Raw genomic sequence first — 15,963 nt, 5'->3', positions numbered from 1 at the left:
CGTTCTCCTGTTGGCTGTATCTGCTTTGCTAGGAAAGTAGGGTCCATTTATGAAGCCTTAAGGGCAAGTGCCATCTTTCTTGGGTTTGTGCTTTTTTGTCTTTGACCTTCACTGAGAGTTTTTTGCTGTTTTTGTTATAGGTGTGTTTTACAGACAGATCCTCTTGCAGGAAATCCTGAATCTCCACGCTTTGGCAAAACTGAGATTTTATTCCTTTTTCTGTCGAACTTGCCATGTACTATGAGATAACGTTCGACTGGAGAATCACTGTAAAACTGTTGCATCAAAGCTGGTTGAAGAGTAGTCAGTTGTTAGTCCCAAGGGAGGGTGAGAACAGAGATAAGGAAGAATGACACAGTGGTTTCCACCCAAGAAAATGTGTCATAGCGACAGAGCATTTTCTCAGCATTTTCATATCGTTGATGACTGAGGTTTGTAAAGTTACTTCAATATTCTATCCTCATTTTACTCTAAAAGGTTATGCAATAAGTGAGCCAAGCTGAGCTCTGTTCTGTGTGCAAGGTCCTCTTTGCACGTTCCTGCTTCGTTTCCAGGAATTAGTGCGATGCCTGGCATATCTGACACCACTCAGCTGGTGAAACAATAGTTTATATAAGGTATAGTTAAATACAGCCTTTCAAGCTTGAGCCAACGTTCTCCTGTTGTAAACTGTGAGGATTGTCTTTGTTCATTGAATATCCCAGTGATTTAATAGCACTCATAATGGACCAAATATACATGGCTGTGGTTTATCCTGCTTTGTATCATACAGATAAATGCTGAGAGAAAAGCAATGTATAGATCTGAACAGAAAATATTTGCTGAACTGAAGAGTTGGGAAAGAGCTTAACTCTTGGGCCATTAAAGAGGATCTGTTCAATGCCAAGATCCTAGGATGTCACAGTTAGTAGGGTCATGCAGAATATAACTTTGCCTTCTTTATTTTGACATTCCTATTGCATAAAAATAGGAAGGGGAATCATTTGAGCCGGACCAGAGTGCGCTGCCCTGGCATAATAAGGTAATCTTCAGCAGTGGAAAACAAACCTACAAAGAGTTATTCATTCCCTTTGTGGTATTGTCTGCAAGCCTCTGGTTCTCATTTGCCTGGGTGTTAAACTGACACAGTCACAATCCATGGTTCAGGGAATTTACAAACAACTTGGATGATAGGATTAAGCTTGACACATCAAAAGTTGAAAATGAAACCCATAATTTAAAAAAGCAATCAAACAACAACATATTCTCATCTCAAACAATAACTACAGAGCATAACATAAAATAGCTGAATAGAAAAGAGCGGTGATTAAATCACTGGCAGCCATGGGTGAAAGAAAAGAGCAACATTGGTTTATAGATTTCCCCAGAAAATTGATAGAATTTGTCACTAGTTTTAAATGTTTATATGTCAATTTATGTGTGCTTCAGTGAATTGAATTGAATATTTAATTTTGCTTTTATTTGGTGGAAACAGGGTGGTGTGGAGAGATGACCTCAAAGGACAAAAAATGCTAAGGAAAATGTGTCTTTGTCTATATCCCTTCACCCTGATAATTGGCAGGAATTTTGATTTGTAAAATATTTGGAGGATAAAACTGGGGTACTTTTTGATTATGAACTGGAAGGAGATTTAATTACAGATGCTCAGCATATTCTACATAGTTCAGAAAACTCTTTGCTAATTTGAAGCCATTTTCTTAGGGTTATTAGAGATGGTTCATTTGTTGTTGCTGCTTTGGAGAGGCCTACATTATTAAGTATGTAGGGACTGTTGGGATTTAATCTGGTTTTATAAATTCCTATTTGAGCTATGATACAGATTTTGAAAAGGAAAAATCCAGTGATGAGTACAATAAAAAAAAATTTAAGTTCAGAAGTGGAATAATACTCAGATATTGTTAGAACCTGCCTTTTTTATCTTTTGCAAGCATCAAGGAATCTCACAGTATTTCAAGCTGTACACCTAGAAAATCACTTAAAGCTCCCTTGTTGATGCTGTGACAAGGTGAGGTAACTGTTTTTCATGTACCATTATGAGGCAGCATTCACACTCCAAGTAGAGAAAATTAAGCTGGCAAAATGTAATTTCCAGATTTGTAAGTAGGCCCAGGGTATTTGAGCTGTTACGAAGTGTTAGGAGTATCAGTGATGATCACAAACTCTTAGAACTTGTAAGAATATTTGATCTTCACTGTGGACTGCAAATCTAAAACTAGTTTAGAAGGAGAGAATGCTTCAAAAGTTTTATCTACAGAGATACTGGTGACTTTTAACTTTACACAAGTGGTAGTTTCAGAAAAGGCAACATAATGACTGGTACTTAAGAAGGTAAGCTTATTCACCAAGAGCATCTCCTCTGTAGTACTGCCCAAATCCAAATTATCTCTGCTGCTGCTGCTGGCTGACATCATATTAGTGCTTGGTTTTGAAATATCCCTTCTTTCTCTTTGGATTGCCACACTGATTTAGAGCTTAGGCCCTGAACAGCAAGTGGCTTGCTCATTTCTCTCATTTCACCATCTGCAAGTCAGTTCAGTGACCCTCAAGATGTTTAGATTAATTCCCTGATGTTCTCTGTAATGCTTTGGATCTCCTCAAAATGTCCATATGCTACTTGTTTAAATGTTAAAATAGTTAGACATTGGTCCAACTCTGTTAAAATAAAATTCAGTTTAAATGCTGTGTTACTTATTACCTTACTAGTGTGGTGAAAATCAATGTTTTGTAGTTCTCTTGTGAGCTGTGTATTGAAGTTTCCTGCGTATTTAGGGTGAGGATCCCAAGTTTTTCCACAAAGTGAAAACCCTATGAAAATTCCCTTCTGTGAGGGCTAGTTCTCAGCAGCAAAGGTCTCCCTTGCTGTTACTGTCATGTTTACAGCAGCACTGCAAAGATGCTTAAAAATCAGACAGAACTAGGGGAAGGAGTAAAGTGCAAAGTGGAAGGTCAGGGAACAGGCTGTGGCAGGTCTGTCCTACGGACTGGGAGCAGCTGTGGCATAAGCTGTTACCTGTGCGACTGCTGTTGAATTGCAGGGGAGTCTGGATAACTTTTTTAATTCCAGATAAATGCAGATGATAAGCATAAAAATGCAAAAAAATGCCATTAACTTCCTGAGGAACAGATTGCACGTGAACAGGTGATGGGATTGGAATGAGTACTCAGCTACCTGAAGAGAAAGGCAATCTGCCACTGAATGCTTGTATGTTCTGGAGTTTCCCTCTATGACTTCCATGGGAAGGTTTTGCAGTTTGTCATCGTACAAAATAAATTCTCAGGCCTTCCTTTGTCATTCACAGCTGTCTTCAACCAATCCATTAATACTTCTGGGCTAGAGCAAAAGCTGAATGTTTACAAATAATTCCACACTAAAGAAATGTGCAGCATAATGCTTTATTTACTTAACAATACGAGTTCCAGCAGCCAGGCTCCAGCAGGCAGGATGGTAGAGCCATGGAAATCCCGTGATGCTGCTTGGATCTCCCTCCCTGGGACACTTCAGCCAAGGAGCCCCCTCCTCCAAGGAGTGGAAAGTGGGCTGATGCACTATCTAACTAACCAGTTAGGCCTGGTTACAGAGCCATGCTGCTTCCTCCAGGAAACTCAGAAAGACCCCTTTCAAGGGTCATTTACAGTTTGTTTTTGCAGTGAATTACCCTTCATATGAATTTCTTTTCTGTTGGCTCCTTGATAGTTTCTCTAATTTGGGAAGTGTACTTTTAAAGACTTAAGGTGACATGTTTATTTTTCTTAAATGCTCATGGAACAGAAACTCAGCCTCATGGGGGATGTGTGTCCCAAATGGAATTAGAATGATCCCACAGTGTTAATTCTGTTCATCCATTATGTTCCTGATTTTTTTTTTTCTCTTCTAACTTTAATCCTGTAATTTTAGAGAAGAAACTGTTTTGAAGAACTTTGCTTTCTGTGCATGTATTAAATTATCAATAGGGTGTGAGCATGGGCAAAACTTAATAGGTTATTTCTCCTTCCCCCTTCAGCTTCCTGCAAATGCAAATGAACAATAGATGCATTCCTGATACAGCCTTGTGCTTTCAATCCCTTTTTTTTTTTTTTTTTCCTTCTCTTTTCACTGAAATCATAGGAATTGCAGCCATGGGTAGTGACGTTCACAGATAGATGCTGGAAAGATGAGGGTCTCTTCTTTCTGTCGCTGGCCATGGCAGGAAGTATCAATTCATGTGAAAAATACTGAGATTTCTTGCATTGAGTGGTTGCTGTAAATATTTTTTGTTTATTCTTTGTACTTGCCTTTTCAAATTGCATGTTTGATTGCTAGACATAGGCAGGGGGAAGTTTGATACCCTTTACCTATTGGCAGTCCTTAGCTGAGTGCAATGGTAAAGTTACTAATTGGTCTCCATGTAGGTACAGGGAGCTTGCATCTTCTTAATGATTTCACAGTACTCTCTTTCCTCGGTAAGGCTTTGCTTCTTATTAAAAAAGAAAAAAAAAAAAAGTTGCAGGAGATTTTTCCAGTGATTCCTAAGTAAATTAATAACAGCAATTTGTAGCAAGAATCAGCAGATTTAGAGGTTTAAGACAGTTATGAACTAGAGTGGTGATATGTGTTATACTTGTATGAAAATTAGAGTAATTTAATACATTTTATGTGATGAAACAATACAAGTGAAATTACCATAGTTTCAGAATGTTTCGGCTTTTAGCAATGACAATGTTTATTTTTCTTAATTTCTGAATTTCTTGATTTTTTTTTTTCCTCTCTAAGCAATGTAAAGGGAAGAAAACTTAATTTTTGTGAAATATGAGTCCTCTGCTTTTAGAAAAGCTTTGTTTCCATTTTTTGGAATTAATTACTTTTAGAAAAGGAAGTAAAAATGTTGTATGTAGGTACATGGATGGTGTAATGCTCATTTTCAGAAACTCAAATCTCAGTGCTTCTAATATTTGCAGTCTGGCATTGATTGTAAGTATAATAGGTTATTTCATGCTGCTTCTCTTTATATTCATGGTTATGATACTGAAATGTTAAGACCACACACAGATAACAAGATCTCCAGCCACTTACGCATGTAAACAGTCTGGCTTTTTACAAAGTGGAAAAATATTTCTTGTGCAGTATTTTTAACGTGATCAGCATGTTAAGGCTTAATCTGCAACTGTGTCAACATTTCTTTGGCTGTAACCATTAATTCTGTAGCCTCTTGATAATATGTAAAATGTGAGACTGGTTTGTTTACTACTGGGATTTGTCAGCAATTACTGTCTGCATTTAGCTTAGTGCTTTCAAATATATAATAGATCAAAGAGTTATTTTGCATCATCACTGTGGTTTTAGTAAAGCAAAGGACTTTTTTTTTTCTCTAGCTGGCTTTGGGACCTTCAAAGGGCCATTGGAGCAATATTTTTCATAAATATTGTACTTATACCTGTTTGATATTGGTAGGCACAGGTAGAATGCATTAAATAACCTTCTGTAGCTACTGTTTGACAGGAATTTAGCTATAGGGACTGGAATGTTCATCTCTTTCAGCCTCAGTTATTGTGAGAACTGGCATGGCTTCAACATAGCCGGGGATTTTTGTTTTGCTTATTTTTATGTAATTAATGCTCTTTTTCAGCATTCTTATTGCCATCAAGAACTGCAAGTGCAGTGGTCATGTGCAGTATTATCTGAGTGCCATATCATTTTCATCACAAAGAACTGAGGATTACAAGTTCTGATAGACAAGTTCTTCATAGGGATACGTATATATGGAGCTAATTAAGAGTAAGATGGCATAAAAGCATTTTAATGGACAACATATCTGTTCAAGTAATAAATATTTGGGGTTATATTGTGCCTTTATCTCTGTACTCAAAGATAATAAATTAACATGTTTATGAATTTAGTTTCAATGTATTTTTGAGGTTTTGCAAGCAACGAAAAGAACAAACTCCCAAATTTATCAGATAAATGTGCAGAACTTTGGTAAGAATTCTTTTGTTTAGTTAGAAGTAGGCTGTTAAATCAGTTAAACTTGCCACTGCTCCTTAGAAGATTGCCATTAATTCTGTGATCTCAGGGGACACTTGCTTAAAATATTTCACCTGAGCTATTTCTATGACTTTGTACAATTCTTAAGTGTTTGTTTTACTGTGAGCATTTTATTTAAGAGCTAAAAATAATGGCACACTTATCCATAAGACTGACTTTAAAAATCTCGAAATGCAGATAATGTAATATGGATAAGGGAAATTACTGGGGGCGTTCAGTCTTAGGGATAGTCAGCTGTCAGAATAAGTTTTTATATGAAACCCTTAAAAGGCAAACCTGCATTTTTAAAATCAGTATTATGAAGTATTTAATGAATGTGTCAATACTGCTGCAGGAGATTAGGAAAGCTTGCAGTTTGTAGATCACTATCTTTTTATTTTTAAGACTTAAATGTTCTCTGCTGCTTAAATTGTTGCCTTTTCTAAGCGTCACTCAAACCAGATGTTTTGTTAAAATTTGAATTAATCTTTTGCCCAGTAAAATCCTAAGATACTGTTCTCCTGAACAGCATATGAACAAGGAGAATCAATGTGTTTCATCATTCCTGATCTGCTAGCTGGCCCAGTTTCATTTCCTTTGATGAAAAAATGATAAATACAAATTACAGAGTGAGGCAGCAAAATGATCTCTATCAGTTAAAACTAAATTCTTGATATCAGTTTTGTTTTCCAAGATTTTATGCATTTAACCAAAATTATGATTTTCATGCTAAGAATTTGTTTAGTAAGATAGTTGAATTTTTTGCTCTTTTTTTTTTTCCCTGCAAGGTGGGATTTTGGACATATCTACCAGCTATGTATCCAAGTCTTTTGCATGGTAACAAATCCCAGGCTTTATGAAGCAGCAGTAATTTTAAATGGAGCTTTGTGATGAGCCCTTTGCCCTTGGTTTGGATATCTCCCCGCCAAGTTATTCACCTTTGGGAAAATCAGTTTTTAGGTTCACTTTTCATTTAGGAAAACCCTCTACTGACAGTGAATCTCCTGTGATCTTGGAGGCCCCTGCTGCACTAGAGATGTGAAGGGGGGAGGTGAAGCCTGTGCAGTTTGAAAGTAAAGAGAAAAGGTGGGATGATTTATTTAAACAAAATAAAAATAACAAAAATAAAACAACAAAAAAGCAAACAACCTGGTGAAGATCTTTGTTATTTATGGAGCAGAGCCTGGGGGTAGCTGGCACGGGAATGGGCTACAGGGATATTCAGTAGTTTGTGTGAGGAACAGAGACTGATGATAGGAGAGCAATGGAGCAGGAATGAGGGGAAAAAATGAGCGATGGATATCGGTGCTGGAGCAGGATGTGCTGGCAGTGTCAAGCTGAGAACTGGACTAAAAGGTGTAGAGAAGGTTAGGAACAAGCCAAGGTATGGAGCAGCAGGATTAAAACAGAAATAATAGTGGCTTGATAATGAGATGAGGATTAGGAGTAGTAAATAATACTCAAATTGATGGAAAACCTTGAGTGGCAAGATTAATTGGTTGAAAAACTGTTTTCAGGGACGGGATCAGGAATGTCCAGATGCTGGAAAGTGTAAATCTTGAGGGATGATGGGCACAGTTGTCTGTTTTATGTTTCATGTTCCCCTTTGCACCCCAGAAGGAGAACCCCTGAGGTGTCACAGAGTGGCAAAATGTTTTATCCTTCCCCAGTACTAATCCAAAGAAAGGCTGATGGTTTACTGCTCGTTAATTGTATTGATCCAGTTGGGGGAGATGTCTGTGGAGCTTCCAATCTTGCCCATTTCCCTGTGGGAGTCAGTGTGTCACCAGATGGCAGATTTTCCTTAATCAGTTTTCCACCTGCCCTTTCCAAGGTCATATTCAGAGACTGTTTAACTTCATAAATGTACTTGCAGTCGTCCAGGAGCACATGTGGTGTCCTTGGCTTTTTTGGAAGTCTTTCTGTAGGATATTGTGATTGTGTTTTATTGTAGCACTGCTTTACTCTGTCCCTTTTTATACAGTTATATAAAATAGTTCATACAAAAAAGGGTGTATTTCCCATGACAGCTTTTAAACACTTGTGTATTTACCTGAATTTTTTGAGGAATATTTAATTGATAAAATTGAAGTTTTGTTGTGGGTTGTTGTTCTTCAGTGTTTTTCTGAAAACCTAATGAAGGGAGGTTGAAGGGCATATTGAAAAACTTTAAAGCCAGCAAGACTTGGAGCATCTAGCACTTCCACCATGTTATAATCATTAATATTAATGAATTAAAATGTTTAAACACCCTGATCTCAATTGTTCTCTTTGATGTTAATTACATTACAGTAGATCACGAGTTCATTCTTCGTATCAGTCAAATAAGGAAATACTTCCTCTTCATTTACCTGTGTCCCTTAGCAACACAGTGGGTCTTATTCATTGTTGAATAACGTGTGTTTTTTGCTGCCTTTGCTATATACAAATGCTTGTCTTTCCATCTTTTTAAAAAGCCCTGAGTGAAACTTTAGTAAAAAATTCAAGCATAAAATAATACAAAGCTATGACTATATGGCCACAGGTGACTACAACAAAGCTTAATGGTGTTCTTGGACATGTTAAAGCCAAGTATTTTTCTTTTTTTTTCTTTTTTTTTTTTTTTTTTTGTCTCGCTCTTATTAATGTGAATCAGATGAAATGGATGATGTGATCACTTGTTCCTGTCTCTGTGGTTCCTGACATCCAGGAGCTGTAATCTGTCATGTGCTGTCGTCTCTGTTCCTTCATTCCTTTTACCAAAGACAGTTGTGCAGCTAGCATACCATCAATTTTTTAAATTAAAAAATGAGCTGTTGCTTTCCAAAGGATAATTCCCTCTCAATCTGTAAAGTAGGTGTGGGGTTTTTTTGGTTTTTTTTTTTTTCCCTGTTGAATTTCATGGGGAAAAAAAATGTAGGTTTTTAAACTTAATTTAGCCAGGGTACTCTTTTCTATGTGGCTCTTAAAAAAGATGCAGGCTTGTAGGAAGTGAAATCTCAGCCATAGCTGTTCTAGCTCTGCAGATGTTCAAGTTCCTTAGTTGGCACAGCCCTGTCTTTGGTAGGTGATTTTTGCAATGTGTGAGGCTTCATCCTTTGGTTTTGCTCATGTGGTTTTCTCACTTATAATTGTATGACAGGGTTGGGTTTTGTAAGCAGTGAAATCACATTGTATTTGTAGCATCTGCTGTCATGTATTTTCATATAAAATTCCTGACTTCTGGTAGGCATTGCTTAAGTTCCATCAGAAGTGTTACTGCTCTATACAAAGAGGCCTTTCTCCTTGTCAGCCTGGTCTCTTGAATACAATGGATTTCCAGTGGAGTGGGTACAGGTGACTATTGTACCAGCAAGGAAAGAAACTTTCTGCCCTGCAACATGATCTGTCAGTCGGAGAAATGCTTTACAGGTCTGTTTATCTGCTGCCTGCACAGGGTAAATCCTGCTGCTGCATTGCCTTTAGAAGAAAGGGGAAGTCTATTTCCTACAAATGATCTTGAAATTCATGCCATGTGGATTTTTGTTGTTGAAACTGATTGCAAAGTTTTTAAATGTTAAGAGTTGCATGTTTTCTGGGATTATTGTTAATTTTATTTGACTGTTTGAAAAATGTAATCAGGAATGTAAAACTTCTACTGGACCTACAAGCATAAAGATACTGAACGATAAGTTTTGTACACAAGTACAACAAATGACAGTCTGTGTGTGTCTGTAAACTTGTTCTGCATCTATGCAGAGCTGTAACAATGGCAGAATCTGACCATGTCTTTTAAAAATCTGTTCTTTTCCATTGCTTCTGTTATTGGCAATATCCTTTGTTTTAGTGAGATGGAGTATTAATGACATTTAAAAAAATTAGTTTTTTTCTTAAGCATCTGTATCCAGAAGTACATACAGAAACCTTTATTATCTTAAAAGGGACTGTGAAAACAAGGTAATTAAGCATAATGCAGCATTATAAAGGCTGCAGTCTTAAAATCTGCTTCTGTATTTTGCCAAATGGATTTTTAGTTCTGCTGTTTCTATATGAGTGAAAGTGCTATTGGCAGGTAAGATTTACAGCTATAGATTCATGGAGAATTTTCTTCTAAAATTCCAATTCTGACATTCTTTCTTGTAATAGTGAACTGTAAGGATATTTAAAGCAGTTACTACCTAATTTCCCATGCATATTGAGTGAGAGCACTGTTTGAAAACCCCTGAAAAGCAGACCTAAATACCAGTCTTGTACCGTCAAAACTTCAGTGGACTCTGGCAAGTTACATTTCTTTCATACTTCTGTGTTCCCTTTGAAAGAAAAAACTTTCCCAGATGCTCATTGCAGGGTACTGAATGAAACCAGTAATTTTATGTAAGCATGTAAGTTCATAGCCCTGACAGAATTCCTTATTTGGGTGCTGGATTCTTTGCAGAGGTTTTTTTCATTTTATCTCTACACTGTTAAATGAAGGCAAGTTGAGGGTAAGATTATCTGCAAGGTCATAGAGTAACTTAAAGCATGATGGGCAAAGGATCCTTACCGAGTTGGAACTAGAAATAAACACACAAAGGGAAGGGTAGGGCCATACTGATAGTTATAAATTAAGTGTCAAGGTCTCAAATCTGGGAAGGGATCATTAGAATTTATAAAGTTCTATTTATATAGTCCATTCTCCTCACTTCAGACATCTGTTACTGGTTATTGTTTGAGTGACCACCATGTACATTATACAAAAAGGAATGTGTTTTTTGTAAGATCTCTGCTAATGTGGCAGATAAAATCCCAGTGTTTGATAGCAGTGCCAAAGGGCAAAGAGGTGCTGAACAGTATTCCTCATCTTTACCATAACTTTCCTTCCTGGAAAAACAGGCTTTGACAGTGGGAAAATGAAGACTGAGATAAGGAGAGGTGGAAAGAGGCTTGGGAACTGAGAGTGATATAGACCAGAACTTGAGCAAGCAGGGAAAAAAGTCTTCTCTTAGACTGATGCACCAAGAATTTTTTATTTTTTCTTTGTTGATTACAAATAGGAGTTATATCTCCATGCTATGGCAATAAATTAAAAGGACTAGCAAGCTAAGGAACAGTTGTTTTTGTTGGCATGGAGTGTAATCTGGGCCCAGCTTTTACATCTCTAGCAGCTGATGGTTGCTTTGTGTAAAGTAAAATGCACCGGTTTTATTAATGCAAATGCTGCATCAGTTTCAAAATTTCATTTTTCAGAGGAGCAGCACTGGAACTAATGATAATGATTTGCTTACTCCTCAGGAGAGATGAAGCAGTTGACAATGATGGTTGTCTCATTTTTTATTGATTATGGACATTAAGTTTCAGTACAGCAAGCAGGGAAGTTTGTTGCCTTTAAACTCTGTTTCTTTCACCCTTACAGAGCTAAGCAGGTGGATACAAGTTAATGGAAAATTACATGTTAAGTAATTCAGTTCTAATTTTCCATTTTAACATCTTGCTGGGTAGACATAAACATTAAGCAAGATTTAATTCAGCCAGGTGACATCTTAGATACCTGATAATAGATGGCATTGCTGAATTTATTGAGCTGCTTTGTGCTGTCAGTTTTACTGTACCCCTTTCCTGTTTAAAAGATGCATTAAGGAGGAATTTTGACCTTGGCAGGTGTGGAGAAAAATTTAATGGAAGAATTAGGCAACCTATGGTAGTTTTTTGTGATTGGGTTACAGATGGAGCAGGGAGAAAGAGAACCTGGTGAATATACCAATCCAAGTATTTTTTGATAGAAAATGATCAAAATAAGGATTTTAAGGAACTGTTTTACAGAAGGTGGGATTTTTTTCAGCAGTTTGGTTCATTATAGGGGGAATCAGGAAGATAAGTGGAGCAGAGTTAGCCTCCTGAAGGACAAGGTATTAGCTTAAGCATGATTCTCTGTATTTGCGCACAACAGGGCAGGGTGCTGAGATGATGCATTTGTAGTTTTGCTATTTACTAATATGTTAAAAAGTTGACCTTTTTGAAATACATGCATTAACTTTGGAAACTAATTGTCTAGTATCATAATGTTCTCACCTGCAAAAGAAAGAAGAGGTATTAATATAGTTTATTAATTTATTTAGTTTTAGTTAATTTGTACTGTGCACTGGAATAAGTACACAGAAAGCCACCTTTTAGAATATGTATGAAGAAGAAGCTTTGGCAGGTGTTGCTTTTGTTAAACTATCCTTGCTCCACGTATGTGAGAGTGCCTTGAGTGGTAGGAATAGAAAGTTGTTTGTTCAATGTCTGGCATTTGTGTTGGGCAAATTAGCACAAACTCCGGTGGGGCAGAATGAATGGATATCAGGATCAGTGTAACACATTGGGAAAAAGTAAAAACACCCGCTGTAAACAGAAAAACATCACAGCCCTCTGGCTTCTTTACCAGAGTGAGTGAGTGTAAAACAGTGAAATCTGGTTGCCATAACCCATTCAGATCCCTCAGAAGGGATTGACAAGGTGTTTCACCAAAGGCTGTTAAGTGAGCTGAAAAAGAAGATCCATGCACAGATTCCCTGGCTGAAGGATGAAGGCACTACTGGAATTGAACAGGGAGCTCTGGGCAGATGCTGTATTTGTAAAGGACCTGAGAAGGGAGCTGGGTTATGAAAGGTTAAAATGCAGTTGTGCAAAAAGTCTCCAAGTATTGAATGACATGATTTGAAATGAACTAAACATGTGATTCTTAGTGCACGTGTGATTGGATTTGCCACAGGATGTCATGGATGCAAATATTCAAGCAGTTTTATAAACCAGTTCACAAATTCTGGGAGAAAACAATCACTGATGATTGCCAAATACAGATGCAGCCTATGAGATATAAAATCCAGGGTCTCATGTTGACAAAAGTCTAATGCATCTGTTGAGGAAAATAATCATTATTTGCTTATATTTTTAATCTCTTCCTGTAGATTTTTTGTTGATGTCAGAGCACACAGGTCAGTATGGACCCAATATAATGTTTTATATATTTAATATCTACATTTTGTTGCATAAAATCAACACTATTTATCATTTTCCGTGATTTTAATGCTTTCCACATGTATGAGGATTGGCACTAATTATCACTGGAATTTTTCTAAACATAATTGTGGGAAATATTTCCCACATATTTCCAATTAGTAATATAATCCAAGGGAAACTTGGGGAAAAAAACAATACAAAGGCTTTGAAATGTAAAACTTAAACTTTTTAAAAAGGCATTTCCAAAATAGCAGTTGAAATCCTAAGTACTGGTAGTCCTTTTTGACTGTAATAAAATTATGTCCTTTTTTCTTTAAGGCAACAGCTTTTTCCATCCCATTGAAACAGAATTTTTTTTTCTTTTTTTTTTTTTGACAATAAATCAGTCCTTCTTGCCATTCCATCCCTCTCCATCTGTAAAATGGAGTGTCTCTGAAATCTTGGGAGCATATTGTTTCTATTACTCTTCATAATAGGTGAAAATGAGCAATGTGTTACCCATAATGTCTGTGCATTGTGTTTTTCACAAGTGTTTTTCCTTGGGTTTTCATGATGTGATTGACCACATGTGAATATAATACGTATCAGTGCATTTAGTGTGAAAAAGTTATAGAAACTGACAAAGCCAGTAAGAGAGTAAGCTCTACTTACGTAAAGTATTGAATTTCTTTCTTTAAATGTTTGTTTTCATGCTAGAAACAATCACACTTTGTTTGGCTCTTCCTTTTCCCTCTTGGAAGAGACTAGATTTTAATAAATTTTTAGAAGAAAAACGGTCAGCGCTTCCCAACCTCAGAAACTGAGTTGTGGTAGGAGGAATATTTGCAGAAGGATTCGTTTTTATGAATTAGAAATCTTTGCTGTGCTTGCTAGGGGCATGTAAATAAATACTGATGAACCTGTGCAAAATAATGCCATACTCACCTGCCTTCCTTAGAGGTCAGGCATGGGTTACTGGGGCCTCCTCCAGGTTGGAGCAGAGTCAGGTGCACTTCTTGAGCTGCATCTGATTTAAGTTAAGGTCTTGTCATCCACCACCTGCTTCTCATTGCCCTGATCTCCTCCCAGAGGTTACCACTTAAGTTTGTTAGGAGAGATGTATGAATGGTCACTTCTATTTCTTTCTGTCAAACTCGGTAGATTGTAGGATGCATTTTAAAACAGATATTGAATCCAAACACTTTCAGGTACGGGACAGTTATACCTGTTCAGCTCTGGCTGGTGCAAGCTTGTGGGAGTTGTAGGATGGAGGCAGTCTGGAGCAAGGACAGATAAATGAGAAAAGCGCTTCCTTAGCAAGTTACGTTTTAGTTCCAGGAGGCTTTCTGGTGACAAACACTCCACCAGGTAATTTTCACAATCTGTTCTTGCTTTTCACCAACTCCTCAGTCTTCAAATATGTCCATATTTTACATAATTTTATAAATAGCTTGTTGTTCTTTTTTTCTTTTTATTTAAGCATAAAGTCTATTAATTATATACTCTGTTCAATGCCAGGTGAAATGAATTTTTTTTCTTGGACATTAAAAAAATTATATCCCTTTGCTTGCCAGCTGGTAATTCCTTGAGGTTTTTGCTCATCTGTTTCCATTTTGAAATATGATGTCTTCTCCATCATCTGATTCTGCTTTTTTAGCAGTAAGATTTAGAGCATCACTTCTTGATTTGAAAGACTCATCTGTTTCTTCCCTTGTACCTTTGTGGATAAAGCAGAGAATATTTTGTTGAACTTTCCTCTTCTTCTGCCCTGTGTTGACTTAATATGCTCCCACTTAATAGAAGGATTTTGTCCAAAGGGTGTCACTTTTGTAATACACCTTTTTCAGCATGAGTCACTTTTTTCTTATGCTGTTTCTGAAAAAGCTCTCTTGCTGTTCTGAAACTTTCCTGGCTGAGTTTAGACAAATTAGTTAAAACAGAGAGTTCAAAGTACTTCTTTTACATACTTGGAAAATGCAACAATTCAACAATTTCAGTAAATTTTACAACATTAAAAAGTTTGGCTTGTTATACTTTATAAGCAAATAAAAATACTTTTGCTTTATGTGTTTGTCTTAAAATCTGATCATGTGCAATCAATGTATCTTTAATGTGTTAAATTAGTTTGGCAGAAAGATTCAGCATCTGCAAATATTTTATATTGAAACATGGGCTGCAGATGTTGGGTTTGGTTTTGTGTTGCCTCCTGCTTCCCCATTCGGTAGCTGTGTGCTGCAGTAGGTAAGGTTTTCAGGAGAGGCAGGGAAGGAAGGGAATTTCAGAGCAGGTAAGACTTCAGCTCTTGGAATAAAAAGGAATCTGAAATAATTGCAAAGCTGAACACGTGGAACAATTTCTTATATGGGACCTGCCCCCACTTCCCTGTTTGTTTTTGTGAGAGGAAGTCAGCCCATCCCCGCCTGCAGCTGTTGGACAGATAACTCAGAAATGTATTGGTGGGTGCATCATGTGCTGGAGAACTGCTGCTCCTTCATCCCAGCAATGGGCACGTTACCTTGTGAAACAAACACTGTGGTTTGCCTCTGCTTCACCTTACAGGAAGCTTGTAAATTGTGTTTTCATGCTATCTGACATCCGGTTTTATTTCCTCTGACTGAGTTTACATCAGAAGATACTGAGGGTGGTGTCTCCACCTAATTTTTGTTGCACTTCATTTTCTGGCAGAAAATTTTTTCATTCTCATTTCCTCAGGCCTCCTGGTAGCTCTTTTCATGCTGAACAAATCCATCAGTAGCTTCCCTATACATAGCTGCTGATCTTTTGTTGATACTTTAAAGTCTGGTAGATCAATATTAAAATACAGTATTTAAAGCATGTATGGGAAAACCTGTGAAAATCATTTAACAAGTTGAACATCTGAAAAAGGGCCTCAAACCTTTTTATTACTGGTTGTAATTTCTTCAGAAAAATTCTGTTATCATGTTACAGTTGGCAATCTTTAGAGTTCTGGAAGCTTTAGCAGTCATTGCAGTTGTATTGATACCTGTTGCTGTAGGATCTGATAATTATAAACCAAGTAATTCAGCCAG

General features: G+C 37.0%; 1 protein-coding gene across 9 annotated transcripts in view; it reads left to right on the top strand.

Moving 5' to 3' along the window:
* Window positions 1-15,963, top strand: part of SLX4IP (SLX4 interacting protein) — a 77,045-nt gene that overhangs the window by 11,950 nt on the left and 49,132 nt on the right. The window contains exon 1 of one of the 9 annotated variants that reach the window (XM_058419756.1): window positions 420-431. The exons of 6 other annotated variants lie outside the window; for them this stretch is intronic. In XM_058419756.1, coding sequence (XP_058275739.1) covers window positions 423-431 — 9 coding nt within the window. In that variant the 5' untranslated portion in view covers window positions 420-422. Of the gene's footprint in view, window positions 1-419; window positions 432-14,130; window positions 14,282-15,963 lie in introns of those variants that run through there. 2 more of the 9 variants (XM_058419760.1, XM_058419759.1) reach the window with 2 other exon arrangements.

Source organism: Hirundo rustica, chromosome 3, assembly GCF_015227805.2.
Source record: "Hirundo rustica isolate bHirRus1 chromosome 3, bHirRus1.pri.v3, whole genome shotgun sequence".
Lineage (NCBI taxonomy): Eukaryota > Metazoa > Chordata > Aves > Passeriformes > Hirundinidae > Hirundo > Hirundo rustica.
Note: the sequence above shows the minus strand (reverse complement) of the source record. Positions and strands in the feature narration are given on the sequence as shown.